A 14,397-nucleotide genomic window follows, 5' to 3' on the forward strand; every position below is an offset into this window, starting at 1 on the left:
GCAACTACTGAGCCCGCGCACCATGACTACTGAAGCCTGTGTGCCTAGAGCTCTTGCTCTGCAACAAGAGAAGCCACTGCAATGCGGTGCCCACGCACCACAACGAAGAGTAGCCCTGCTTGCCGCAACTAGAGAAAGCCCGTGTGAAGCAACGAAGACCCAGCATAGCCAAAAAAAAAAAAGGGAATTATGAAGTAGTTTAAGTCTTTCCAGAGGTGCAGTCTAGGGAACTTTGCATCAAATAAGTCAAAGATATGACAAACACTGTGGTATATAAGGGAAGAAAAACCTATTAAAACAAGTACAATGATGTGAAGCTATAAAATATGGCTAAATCTAGTTTAACCCTACAAAATAAGAGGTTAAGCAAAGTTAAGTGAGCTTCTCTAAGTCTTCTAACAAGTGACAAAAGTAGTGCTTTGTCTCCTAACTTCCAGTCTAGTTTGTTTTTCCATTTTACCACTGCTTTCCTGTAAGAAAGTCCTGGGTTTATGTGAACTGTACACATACAAGAGAGCCCGATATTGTTATAAAGAATGCATGCATCATATGCAAATATAAGTCCACTGTTGCATAAATTTGACCTAAGACATAATTTTTATAATAAAACATTTAATCTTTGATAATTTTGCCTGCCATAGAATATAGATTTAACATGAATATTTACCTTGATAGAAAGTTGTTTATAGATTATTTAAAATTTCTTTTTGCAAATTTCATTGAGCAGAGGCATTCAAAATCAGAGTCATGGAAATAGGCATTTATTTGTTGTGAAGGTTCAGAGAGTTTCAGTAACTTTAACATCACAATCAGTTATAAAGATGAAAATACGTCAGAGCATTCTTAGGGTTATGTATGGGATGTATAAGGGAAGTCATTTTATGGGGAAGGGATTTGGGGTCTGACTTAGTGTTAGAACTTTAAGAAAACCAGCTGTCAGAAAATTTTTTTTTCTCCCTTTTGTCCCATTATCTGTGAGTCACTGTTCATCAAATCCTGTAGCAAGGCCTGAAGAATGAATGGGTAAAGACAAGTATTTAGATAGCCTTGAATGGATAAGGAGAAATATTGTGTCAAAAGGTGGGGTGTGTCTATGCACAGTGTATAAAATAAATTGATTTTTGCATGTTTTTTAGAAATAATTTCTGTAAAATCACTCTGTGTGCCATTCAGTATATTGGAAGCAAAAAATGTGTTGTATTACTCTTTTTTTCCCCTTTATTTCGCTGGCTTTAATTACCTCAGATATTTTTCTTGAAACATGTCCTTCTTATACATACCCTTAACTGTAAAATTTGAACCTCACCTCTTAGTGTTTTGTTCTGAAGCAGTTGAAAAGTTTTCATAGTACCCTTAGCCTTCTTGACTGAAAAAGATCTATTTTAGTTATATATATATATATATTTTACCAGTTACAGTGATTTTGTGCTTATCAGTGACTGGCTAGTTTTATAAATACTACCCCTTCGAAAAGAAAAAGTAAGAAAAGGAAAAACCCTGCTTATTTCATTTGCCCCCTTATAGCTTTATATTTTCTCGTAAAAGGTTTTTAGAGCTTTGCTTTCTAAGTTTTTAGCTCTTTGTGAAAGAAAAATAATCCCAGAAGTAAAATACGAGTCTCTCTGCAGTTTATTAATACTTAATGCTCATGCTTAACTTTGGGACCTTGCTTGCTTTCCTTTCCTCATTAGATGACATTTAAAGGTGTATTCTCTAAATCTCCCCTCATATAGGATTGGGCACAATTAATATAACCTTGCCCCTTTTCACCCTTCATCTTGTTTGAAGTACCCATTTATTCTGGATATGAAGCCGCCTTCCTTTTATTATCTGTGGCATCCATTTGCCTCATTGAACCTGATGAGTACTGTGGTGGAAGGGCTAGATCTTCTACCATGTGGACTGCTGGTGGTAGTTACTGGTTTCTTTGCCTTTTTAAAATCTTAGGATTTTTCTGTATCTCAGAAACAAGGGACACAGTTTTCCATTTCTCCCCACTTATTCCAGGTATAAGGCATTGTGGTTTTATTCCAAACTGTTCGTTGGATAAGTGGCAGAACTGGGATTTGAATCGTGGGGCTGTGGCTCTGGAATTTGTCCCATTATGCTATTTATCTTTACAAGCTCTTTCCTCAGAGATCTTATTGCTGTATCTGTCACTTCTATACGAATGACTCATATATCTATATACCTTTCGTCTCAAATTTCTCCTGAACGTCAGATCTCTATTTCAACTATCCTTTTTGGTCTCCCCCAGCTTTCCTGTCCCTGCCACTAATAAACTTGTCATCTTTTCTCAATAACATTTCTTCCACTAGTTATTCCCATATCTTTTAATGATATCTTCATTTCTAAAATTCAGAGTCTCAGAATCCTTTCATTTCCTTGACATTTCATGGAATTACTATACCGTGGTGTTTTACTTCTGCAGCGTTTTCCCCAACTTCTTTCTAGTCTTAGATTGTAGTTCAGGTGTGAAAGTTCTCTGAAAGTTTCCTTCCATTTTACTTCATGCTTCACACTGCTGCCAGACTAATCTCTCTAAAGCGTAGCTCCAGTCCCATCACTTTCTTGACCCAAGACTTTCATGGCTGAGCTGTAATTCAAGGGTCTCCACAATATTAGCTGTATCTTCCACTGTTCTCTTAAGTGTACCCTGAATTACAACCAGGCTGTTTTACTCACTGCCCTAAATATAGTCTCCTTTTATTGCTGTTCTCTTCTTATTCCCTCTTCCAGATGTATCTCCCCCTTTTCCTTTTTACCACCTCATCACCAGTATTGAAATTTTTTTCTACCATTAAGGTCCAGCTCATACACCATTTCTTTTAGAAAGTCTTCTCAGTATTATACAGTTGGGGATGTAGTGTTTGTTGCCTCCATTCCCACTCCTCAAAGCACTTTGTATGTCTTTTCTGACATGTGTCTTATTGTATGTATCCATGCATGTACAATACTTGTATTGGACCCTATATTCTAGTTGTGTGTTTGCCTTACCCTTTCACTCCACCTCCATAGCAAGTTCCTTAAGAGTAGAGGTTAGATTATCTCCTGGGACCCTACCATAAATCTTTCTTCATAGGTGCTTAATATGTACATTTACTGACTCAGACTTATACATATGAAGAAACATTTCAGAATAAGCATTATATTTTTGTTATTTTAGGCTTGATCGTCTTTTTATCTTACTGGATACTGGCACTACTCCAGTTACAAGAAAAGCTGCTGCACAGCAACTTGGAGAAGTGGTGAAGCTTCATCCCCACGAGCTAAATAATCTCTTATCTAAAGTAAGAACTCTTTTTTTTTTTCTTTTAGTATAATACAATTGTAGAAATTTATCCATGGGCAGGAACATAAAAGTAGAGAAAGAAATTGTCTTATTAGTGACACTTTGTGGTCTTCAAATTCCATTAAATATCTCAATATTTCTCCAGATATTTTAAAATTTTTGCTATTTTTGTTTGTCACAAGGTTTAAAATATTTTGTTTTTTGCATCAAGTTTGTTTGACAATATAGAACCTTTGGCCTGTGGCACAAATTTGAATCTGATCCAATTTGGTAACAAAGTAAGTTGTTAATCTAGTTTTTTAGTGGTCTGACTTGTTCTTAGCAGCTAATAATTATACTAGTTGGCAGTCTTCAAATGGATGAGTACTCATGGGTAATGGTGGAAATATATGAGAAGCTAGTTGTTACATTCTTAGTTATTAGCTCTTTGAAAGTGGAGCCTTTCTGCTTTGGTGGATAAGTATTTTCATAATCCTAGCCCATGTTCTTTCCCTAAGCAATGCTTTATTTTTACTGAACTCTGTGGGCTTGTAGAAGTGTGACTGTATGATAGTAAGTAGCAAATTCCATGTATTTAATTCTCTGGCATGCAAAGTAAAAACAGGAGTGCTTTGTATCTGTGTTTAGGGGGGTGGGAGCGGTGGATAGAGGATAAGGTGGGAAGCACTATGATAGCCCAGATATTGGAAGACTCAATATATCCCTGTTCCCACCAGTCTTATCTCATCCTTTCATTCTGATTTGTCCCTCCCTGCTTCCTATGAGTAGGAGTTCTAAGCCCTTTGTCATCATACACAAACCTGCACTCTATTGTTCCTATCATAGGGGCTAACAGCGATTCTCATTCCAATGCACTCCCCACTTAGATACTATCAGAACTTTCTAACCAAGATGTCGATGAAGAGGTAGTGATTTGACATCTACAGGCTCCATATTCTCAGAATGGAGAAGGGTGCGTATGAGGCAATACCATACTCATGTGAAAGGTGTGGGGATAGAGAGGTATACCCATTTATTTTCATCCCAAGGGAAGAGATGGAGGACTGAATGAGCTGAAACTGGAAACAATGAACAAGACTAACTTGTGCTGAACTGAGAAAAGGTTTCCAGACTTCCAAGTTAGTTCTGGTCTTCTTAACTCAGACCCCACCATATGGCTGCCATCAAGTAATTCCAAAAGAGGCAAAGTTTGTTTTTAGCACCTTCTGACCTCCTATGCCCTCTCTGCCCTCGTGTTTTCCTATTGCCTTTGGTTTTATTTTTTTAAAAACAGCTTTATTGAAATATAATTTACATACCGTACAATTCACCCAGATAAAGTGTACAATTCAGTGATTTTTAGCATATTCACAGATATGTGCAACCATCACCACAATCTAATTTTAAAACATTTCTATCACTCCTAAAAGAAACTTCATGCCTATTACCAGTCACTCTCCATCACTCCCCCTCCCATAGCCAGTCCTAGGCAACCCCTAATCTACCCTTTGTCTATAGATTTGCTTATTTTGAACATTTTATATAAATGTGTGACCTTTTGTGATTGGTTTTTTCACTTAAGGTATTATTTTTAGGGTTCATTCATATTGTAGCATGTTTTGTTTTTCATTCTTTTTTATCGCCACATATTGTTCCATTGTATGGATATGGATAATGCTGTATGGATATAGCACATTTTATTTATCTCTTCATCAGTTGATGGACATTTTGGTTGTTTCCACTTTTTGGCCTGTTATGAATAAAGCTGCTATGAAAATTTGTTTGCAAGTTTTTGTGTGGATGTATGTTTTCATACGTGGGTGTATACCAGAGAGCAGAATTGCTGGGTCATATGGTAACTGTGTTTATTTAACTTTATGAGGAACTGCCAGACTGCTTTCCAAACTGGCTCCACCATATTACATTCCCAACAGCATGTATGAGAGGTTGGATTTCTCCACATACTCGCCAACACTTAACTATTAACTGACTTTGTTTATATCCGTACCAGTGAGTATGAAGTGATATTGTAGTTTTGATTTGCATTTTTCTGATGACTAATGACATTGAACATCTTTTCATTTTTTTATTGACCATTTCTATATCTTCTTTGGAGACCTGTCTGTTCAGATTCTTTGCCCATTTTTAAGTGGGATATGTGTTCTTTTATTAATGAGGTGTAGGAGTTCTTTATATATTTTAGATACAAGCCCCTTATCAGGTATGGGGTTTGCAAATATGTTCTTCTAGTCTGTGGATTGTCTTTTCACTTTCTTGATGGTATCCTTTGAAGCACAAAAGTTATTAATTTCAGTGAAGCCAAATTTATCTTTTTTTTCTTTTTTTAAATACATCACTTGTGTGCTCTTGAGATCATATCTAAGAAACCTTTGCCTAACCCAAGTTTACAAAGGTTTATCCCCATGTTTTCTTGTAACAGTTTTATAGTTTTAGCTCTTATTTTTAGGCTTCTGGTCTATTTTGAGTTAGTTTTTGTGTCTTGTGTGAGGTAGGGATTTTAAGTCATTATTTTGTTGCTCTAGTACCATTTGCTGAAAAAACCCCTTTTTTCCCATTGAATTGTCTTGGCACTGTTGTTGAAATCTGTTGACCATAGACACATAGTATTATTTTTGGACTCTAAATTCTATTCCATTGATCTATGTATCTGTCCTTCTGCCAGTACAATGCTATCTTGATTATTGTTGCTTTGTAGTAAGTTTTGAAATCAAGAAGTGTGAGGCTGCCAACTTTATTATTCTTTTTCAAGATTCTTTCGATGATTATGGGTCCCTTACATTTCCATATAAATTTTAGGATTAACTTGTCAATTTCTGAAAAAAAGCCAGCTGGGATTTTGATAGGAATTGTATTGAGTCTGTATTCAATTTAGGGGGTATTACTATCTTAACGATATTAAGTCTTCCAATCCATGAACATGAGATGTTTATTTAGGTCTTATTTAATTTCTTTCAGTAGTATTTTGAATTTTTTTGTAGTCTTCAATATACAAGTCTTGTACTTTTTTTGTTAAATTTATTAAGTATTTTATACTTTTTGATACTATTATAAATGAGATTATTTTCTTAATTTCATTTTCAGATTGTTGAAAGTGTACAGAAATACAGCTGATTTTTGTATATTGATGTTACATCTTGCTCTCTTGCTGAACTCACCTTTTCTACTAGTTTTATAACTCTTGTATTAAGTAATGGGACTTAATGAATAATATGCACTTTGCTTTTTACTATGTTAAAAACTATGTTATTTTTAAAATGCACTTAAGCATTCTGTTTTGGCCACTTTGAAAAAACAATATTTTTTGTTATATAACTATTTAATTTTTAATTTTTTAAGGTGTTGATATATTTAAGGAGTACAAATTGGGATACTCGGATTGCAGCAGGACAAGCTGTTGAAGCTATAGTGAAAAATGTACCTGAATGGAATCCAATGCCAAGAACCAAACAAGGTGCTTTTAAGTGGAAAAGTCGGTTGCAGTAAAAACTACACATTTTATATTTTAGTAATTTCACTTTTAAAGACTTAATTTTCATGCTTTTTAGGTGCAGTCTTGTCAGGAAATAATAATGAATACTGTGATTTTTCACCATGTTTTAAAAAACATACTAGACAAACAATGTTTTCTCATATATGTTTTATTTATTTTTCTTTATTTTTTAAATTAATTTTTATTGGAGTATAGTTGCATTATCTCACATATATTTTAAATTATTCTACAGTATGCTTGATTTAGAGATTATTACTTCCCTCAAGGATTAATGTTCTAAAAAAAGAAATCAATACCATGTAAATATTTGAAACAGTCTATTTATTCTTGTTGCTGGGAAAATAGTGTAATTGTTTACTAAATTTAAGCACGATTATGTGTGGATATTTGGAGGGGTCAGTGTTTAGTTTTTTTTATGTGTCTTTTAGATGTCTTTTAGTGGAAATTACTTGTTTTCTGACTGCCTATTATATATGACATTTAAAAATGAATGTATGCTTTTACAAATAGATAAAGGTATACATTTTAATTAAGTGAGAATTTAATATGGTACAAATGCATTTCGTTTTCAAGTCACTTTGATAACATGACTTTTATCATATGTCTTAGCTCGTCTAAAATTTTTGCTTTAATTTGCCTCACCTATTATTTTGAGGGATTGTGTTAATTTGTCTTCTCTCATCAAAAGAAATATATAACCAGAAGAATTTATAACTTGTTTTAGAAAAGAACCTTTTCCATTCCAGCCTATTAATCAAATTCTTTTCAAAACACATTTTAAAAAAAAAATTTTTTTTGTCCTTGCTGCGCAGCTTGTGGGATCTTAGTTCCCTGACCAGGGATTGAATTCACAACCCCTGGAGTGAAAGCGTGGAATCCTAACCACTGGACCACCAGAGAATCCCCCAAAAAACTTTAAAGTAGTTACAGTAGCATTAAAATATATAGTAAGGTTACTTGTTATCATTAGAAAACTTTAAGATATTCATAGCAGTTCCCTTTCAGTTTAGCAATTATACTTTAGTTTACAGATGAATTATATGCAAATGCCAGTTAAACGAACTATTAAGTCAGTGAACAATTACAGTACATTTAAAAATTTACAATGCCATAACCTTTTTGGGGGAATACAGAACATTTTATAGATAGTTTTAGACCCCAGTTGGATATTTAATTTTAGCAATTTGCCAGGAGATTGTAATTTGCTTTATATTATGAGAAAAGAGTCCTATTGATTGAGTACTTCCTTTATGTCCTAGATATTCCTCAGGTATAGGGAATGATGATGCTCACTAGTTTTATTTATGAATTTATTCTATGAATATGTTTATCTTCCAATTTATCACTATAATAAACTACCTTGGTATTTTTTAACTGTTTAACAGATTGCACGATTTTTAACATACGTATTTCAACATGGGGATGCATTTCTTCATATGACATTGTGCTTTCATAGTCAAAAAGTTATACACACACCCACTGACATTCTGATACTTTGTAGTAAGGGAGCCACCTACTAAATAATTTTTTCATAAATAATAGTTGATCATAAGTAAATTCACAGTAGCTTTTCTACTTCTTCCACATTTTACTTTTAAAATACCCTCCCCCCTGCTCCCCCTGAAGTGATGCTATTTTCTTTCGTTCTATACTTTGGCTATATAATCAAATGTTTTTAAACCTCATCTAGAAACTACTTCAGAAGGTGCTATGGAAGATTCATCTACTACAGATCGATTGCATTTTGACAGATTTGATATATGTAGATTATTACAACATGGGGCATCACTTTTGGGATCTGCTGGTGCAGAATTTGAAGTACAAGATGAAAAATCAGGTATGTAGTAGTAGTCCTACAGAAAAAAGTCTGAAATGCATGCATTCAGACCAGTTTGTTACTTGGCGTGCTATGTTATCAGTCATGCAAAATCTAACAGATGTCATGAAATGCAAATTCACTGAAGTTTTCAGTTTGAGGTGTGGGGCATGCAGGTGGGGAAGGTAACCAGAAGCACTTTGTCTAAAGCTCCTATAGGAATATTTTTCTTCCCTTAGTTGAATATGTACTATATATATATATGCACCATTAATAGATACATATTAATATTTCAGTATTTCAATATAGAAATTGTAAAGTGGTACCCAAGAGCTTCAGTTGAATAGATTTTAAAAGCCAGGATTAGTACAGATTGTGGTAATGTTTTCACAATTCTGGAAATTTAAGAGGCTATGATAGTTTCCTTTTTATCATATGTTTTAAACATTTATATAATTGGATCTACTTAGGCTGATGACCAAAGCAAAAACTAAAAATGAAAAATAAGTCTTAGATAGGTAATTGTCCCATTATCTTTAAACTTACAGAATCCATCTGGATATAAATAAATGTTTTGGCCATTCAAGATTGATGCCTTGAGTGGAAAAAACCTTGATGTTTTTAATGGATTTCTGTAAGTAAATAAGTTGCTTTTTTGACTAAAACCAAAACAGAACAGTGTTTTGTTTTGTTGCTAATTTATTATTAGTCAAAGCATATCTGTCTAAGTTAATGAAATGATCTTCAATTTGTTTATTTAAAAAAATGTCAAATACCCATTTCTTCTTTCCTAATATACTTTGTATTGAAAGATCTAGTGTCATTATTTATGGAGAGAATTAAGAGGAGAACTTGCTTAAGTTCCAGAAAAGCACAGTTTTTTTTTTTAATAAGGGAGGTAGAAGTCTTCAGAAACTTTCCAATTTGAAAAAGTTATCTCTAAGTTTACTAATTAGTAAGTTTACTAATCTTACTAGTGTACCCATGGACATGATGAGAGATCATTGGCCCTTATCTAAGGATAAAAGTCAGTGTCACTTTTGTCACTTAAAAAAAAGTACGTGTTTGGGTCGTATCTTAAAGATTCTGATTTAATAGATCTGTGGAGAGTTTTGGGAAATTGTATATTAAAAGAAAAAGCCCCACAGGTGACTGATATGTAAGCAGGATTGGGAACCCCAGTTTTCTTGGAATTCAGTTTTTAATGCTGATAAGTCATAGCATGCTGAAGAGTGCTCATTAAAACCCTCTAATTAGGTTTTCTTTAAATATCTGCTCATCTGTGTTGGTCTCTACATATTTATAAATTACACATATTATGATTTGCATAGGTGCCAGTCTGAGTTTCCTTTGCAGTTGGTTATTTTCCCCAATAGTACTTTCCCTGGAATGAGAGGACCAATTTTAGGCTCTTTGTAAGTGTACTAAACTTATAATCCAGCAGCCTTCATTTTGGATGCCTAGTGTTTTTCCCTCTGGGTAGAGTAGCCTTAAATTTTTTTTTTTAATGTAGCTTTAGAGAGATATAATTCATATACGATAGAAATCCCCATTTTAAAAGTGTCCAATTCAGTGGCTTTTAGTAGATTCACAATTGTGTGTAGTTAATTTTAGAACATTGTCTCAAGAAGAAATCCTGTATCCTTTAGCAACCACCCTACATCCTTCCCTTCTCTTCCCATCCCTAAGGACCATTAATTTACTTCCTGTAGCTATAGATTTGCCTACTATGGACATTTCATATAAATTGAATCATATAATATGTAGTCTTTTGTGACTGGCTTCTTTTTACTTAGCAGAATATTTCCAAGATTTATCCATATTGTAGTATATATATTAGTACTGTTTTCATTTTTTTCGTAAGTAGTAGTTACTACTGTTACAGGGTGTATCAGTTTTTAAATTGTGATAGAATATAGATAACATAAAATTTACCATCTTAATCATTTTTAACTGTACAGTTCAGTAGTATTAAGTACATTCATATTGTTGTACAGCCAATCTCCAGAACTCTTTTCATCTTGCAAAACCGAAACTTTATACCCATTAAACAGCAATTCCATTCCTTTTCCCCCTCACTCCCTGGCAACCACTGTTTTACTTTCTGTCTCTGAATTTGACTACTCGAGGTACTTCATATACATGGAATCATACAATATTTGTCCTTTCGTGACCGACTTATTTCACTTAACATAATCTTTCATGTTTACCTATGTTGTTGTATGTGTCAGAATTTCCTTCTGTTTTAGGGCTGAATAATATTCCAGTGTATGTTTATACCACATTTTGTTTATCCATTCATCCATCAGTGGACACTTGGGTTGCTTCTACCTTTTGCTTATTGTGAATAATGCTGCTATGTACGTGGGTGTACAAATATCTGTTTGAATTCCTGCTTCCAGTTCTTTTGGATTTATGCCAAGAATTGGAATTATAGGATCATATGGTAATTCTGTTTTTGATTTTTTTTTAAGAACTGCCATACTGGCAGTTCCATGGTGGCTGTTCCATTTTACATTCCCATCAACAATCTATGAGGTTTCCATCTTCTCCACATAACCTTGTCAACGCTTGTTATTTTCTGGCTTTTTTGGCAGTAGCCATATTGGTAGGTGTGAAGTTATTTTATTTTCTGGCTGAATAACATTCCATTGTATGAATATCACATTTTGTTTATTCATTCATAGGCTGAAGACATTTGGGTTGTTTCCACTCTTTTGGCTATTATGCATAATGCTGCCAATAAATGTTCATGTACAGATTTTTGTGTGGGTGTATGTTTTCATTTCTCCTATGTAGATACATAAGAGTGGACTTGGTGGGTCATATGGTAACTATGTTTTACCATTCGAGGAACTGCCAGACTGTTCTCCAAACTGGCTTCACCATTTCACATTCCTCTAGCAGGATACAAGGATTCCGATCTCTCCACATCCTTGCCAACGCTTGCTTGTTATTAACTGACTTTGACTATATCCATACCAGTGACTGTGAAGTGATATCTCATTGTAGTTTTGATTTGCATTTTTCTGATGACTAATGATGTTGAACATATTTTCATGTGTTTATTGACCATTTCTGTATCTTCTTTGGAGACCTGTCTATTCAGGTCCTTCGCCCATTCTTAAGTGGGATATTTGTTCTTTTATTAATGAGATATAAGAGGTCTTTATATATTCTTTGTACAAATCTCTTATCTGATATGTGATTTACAAATATTTCCTCCTATTCTGCGCATCTTTTCACTTTCCTGATGGTAACCTTTGAAGCATAAACGTTTTTAAGAAGTCCAATTTATCTTTTTCTTTTGTTTCTCGAGCTTTTTGATGTCATATGTAAGAAGCTATTGCCAAATCTAGGGTCATTTACCCCTGTGTTTTCTCTAAGAGTTTTATAGCTATAACTCTTACTCTTAGGTATTTGATCTGTTTTGAGTTCATTTTTGTATGTTGTGAGGTTAAGGATCCAACATCATTCTTTACATGTGGCTATCCTGTTGTCTCAACACCATTTGTTGAAAAGATTCTTCTTTCCCCACTGAATTTTCTTTGCACCCTTCATGAAAACCAGTTGGCGGTAGACATATAGTTTTATTACTGGACTCTCAGTTCTATTCAATTGATGTCTTTCTTTAGGCCAGTACCTCTTTGTCTTGGTCACCATTGCTTTCTGGTAATTTTTAAAATCAAGAAGGAGGGTGGGAGGGAGGGAGACGCAAGAGGGAAGAGATATGGGGATATATGTATATGTATAGCTGATTCACTTTGTTATAAAGCAGAAACTAACTGACTAAATAAATAAAAATTTAAAAAATAAAAAAATAAAATCAAGAAGTATGAGCCTTCAACTTTGTTGTTCTTTTTCAGGATTATTTTGGATATTCTCAGTCTCTTGCATTTCTATATGAATTACAGGATCAGTTTGTCAGTGTCTGCAGAAAGCCAGCTGATATTTTGATAGGAATTGTTTTGAATCAGTATATCAATTTGAGACGTATTACTGTCTTACTATGAGGTATTATGATCTGTGAACATGGAATGTTTTTCCATTTGTTTAGATCTTTAATTTTTTTCACTAGTATTTTGTAGTTTTCAGAATATAAGTTTTAAGTTTTACTTTTGATGTTATTGTTAGTAGAATTATTTTCTTAATTTTATATACAAGTTGTTTGTTTCTTTAAATCGTTTTCTTCCCCTCCCTGTTCTTTTTTTAAATTTTATTTTAAGAAGATGTTGGGGGTAGGAGTTTATTAATTAATTTATTTATTTTGCTGTGTTGGGTCTTTGTTTCTGTGCGAGGGCTGTCTCTAGTTGTGGCAAGCGGGGGCCACTCTTCATCGCGGTGCGCTGGCCTCTCACTTTCGCGGCCTCTCTTGTTGCGGAGCACAGGCTCCAGACGCGCAGGCTCAGTAGTTGTGGCTCACGGGCCTAGTTGCTCTGCGGCATGTAGGATCCTCCCAGACCAGGGCTTGAACCCATGTCCCCTGTATTAGCAGGCAGATTCTCAACCACTGTGCCACCAGGGAAGCCCCACCCCTCCCTTTCTTTAGATGAGGGAACTTTGTATAGCTTTATCTTTGAATTCACTTATAAAACTATTATAATTTACCCTTTGCAAGTGTATGATTCTATTTTTTTTAATAGTTTCTGTTTCTCTAATGAGGTATTCTATCTTTTCATCATTGTGACAATATCCTCCTTTACATTTAGCATTGTTATATTAGCTGCTTAAAAAATCTTGTCTTCCACTTCCAACATCTGGGTCGTCTCAGTGTTGATCTCCATTAATTGTCTTCCTTTTGGGAATGGGTTACATTTTCTTGATTCTTTGTATGTCAGTTAATTTTGGATTGTATTCCTCACATTATAAATGTTTATACCACAGGCTGGATTCTGTTATATTCTTCCAAAGAATGTTTTGATTTGTTTGGTTTAGTTAGTTGTTTTTGCTTACTTGTTTTAATAAGCATTTAATTTGGTGAAACTCAAACTCAGTCTCCTTTGTACTGGGCAACAACTCAAATCCCAATTCAATTTTTAGCTTTAGTTGGACTGTTTGGAGTCTGCCCTGTGCATGCATAGTTCAGAGGTCAGCCAGAGATTTGGCTGAGTTTACAGAATTTGGACTTTCTCTCTGGTTCTCTCCTTTCTGGGTTTTTTCTCTCTACTTCCCAGTGGCTATAGTGATCTCTGACTCTCCTCTAATTCTGCAACACACAGACTGGGTTTTTACACAACTTTTAAATGTAGGGCGTGGCTGCCCTACGTACCAGGGACTGGGTCTACCTTTAGGCTAAAAACATTCAAAAATGGGAAACTCACCTAATGCCATGTCCTTCTTCCAGGTATTGATAACTCCTCCAAGTATATGCCTACGTTTGATCTCTTTCCAGTGCCTTCAGGTGGTTGTTTATTATATTTTAGCTAGAATTTGTTATCTGTGGAGGAGTAGTTCAATAAGAACTTAATCAGCTATTATTGGAAGTTAATCATTATAGAATCATCTCTTGCAACTTAGCTAGTTTAAGCCCAAATTTTTATTTTTAAAATGATACCTTTTGATCTATTTTCCACTGAAATATTGAGAGATTTTTCTTGGGACATTCAAAATCTACTTTTATGCCTTTGTCTTTGTTATTTGGGCTATCAGGACTGTGTCATCTCAGAATACATAAAGGCCACACTTGGAATAAGCATGTATTTGTTGAGATCTTTTTCTGTAAAATAAAATCTAGATTTTTTTTTTAAAGCCTGGTTAGAGCTCTCAGAGAATGTATGAGATTAGCTATAAAGTAATAAG

General features: G+C 34.3%; 1 protein-coding gene across 1 annotated transcript in view; it reads left to right on the forward strand.

Moving 5' to 3' along the window:
- The window catches only part of BTAF1 (B-TFIID TATA-box binding protein associated factor 1), a 94,736-nt gene that overhangs the window by 8,916 nt on the left and 71,423 nt on the right, over window positions 1-14,397 (forward strand). The window contains exons 2-4 of the mRNA XM_082673708.1: window positions 3,167-3,290; window positions 6,629-6,743; window positions 8,473-8,619. Of these exons, the coding sequence (XP_082529834.1) occupies window positions 3,167-3,290; window positions 6,629-6,743; window positions 8,473-8,619 (386 nt within the window). The remainder of the gene's footprint in view (window positions 1-3,166; window positions 3,291-6,628; window positions 6,744-8,472; window positions 8,620-14,397) is intronic.

Source organism: Grampus griseus (genome assembly GCF_964374135.1).
Source record: "Grampus griseus genome assembly, chromosome: 16".
In the NCBI taxonomy this organism is placed as follows: Eukaryota; Metazoa; Chordata; class Mammalia; order Artiodactyla; family Delphinidae; genus Grampus; species Grampus griseus.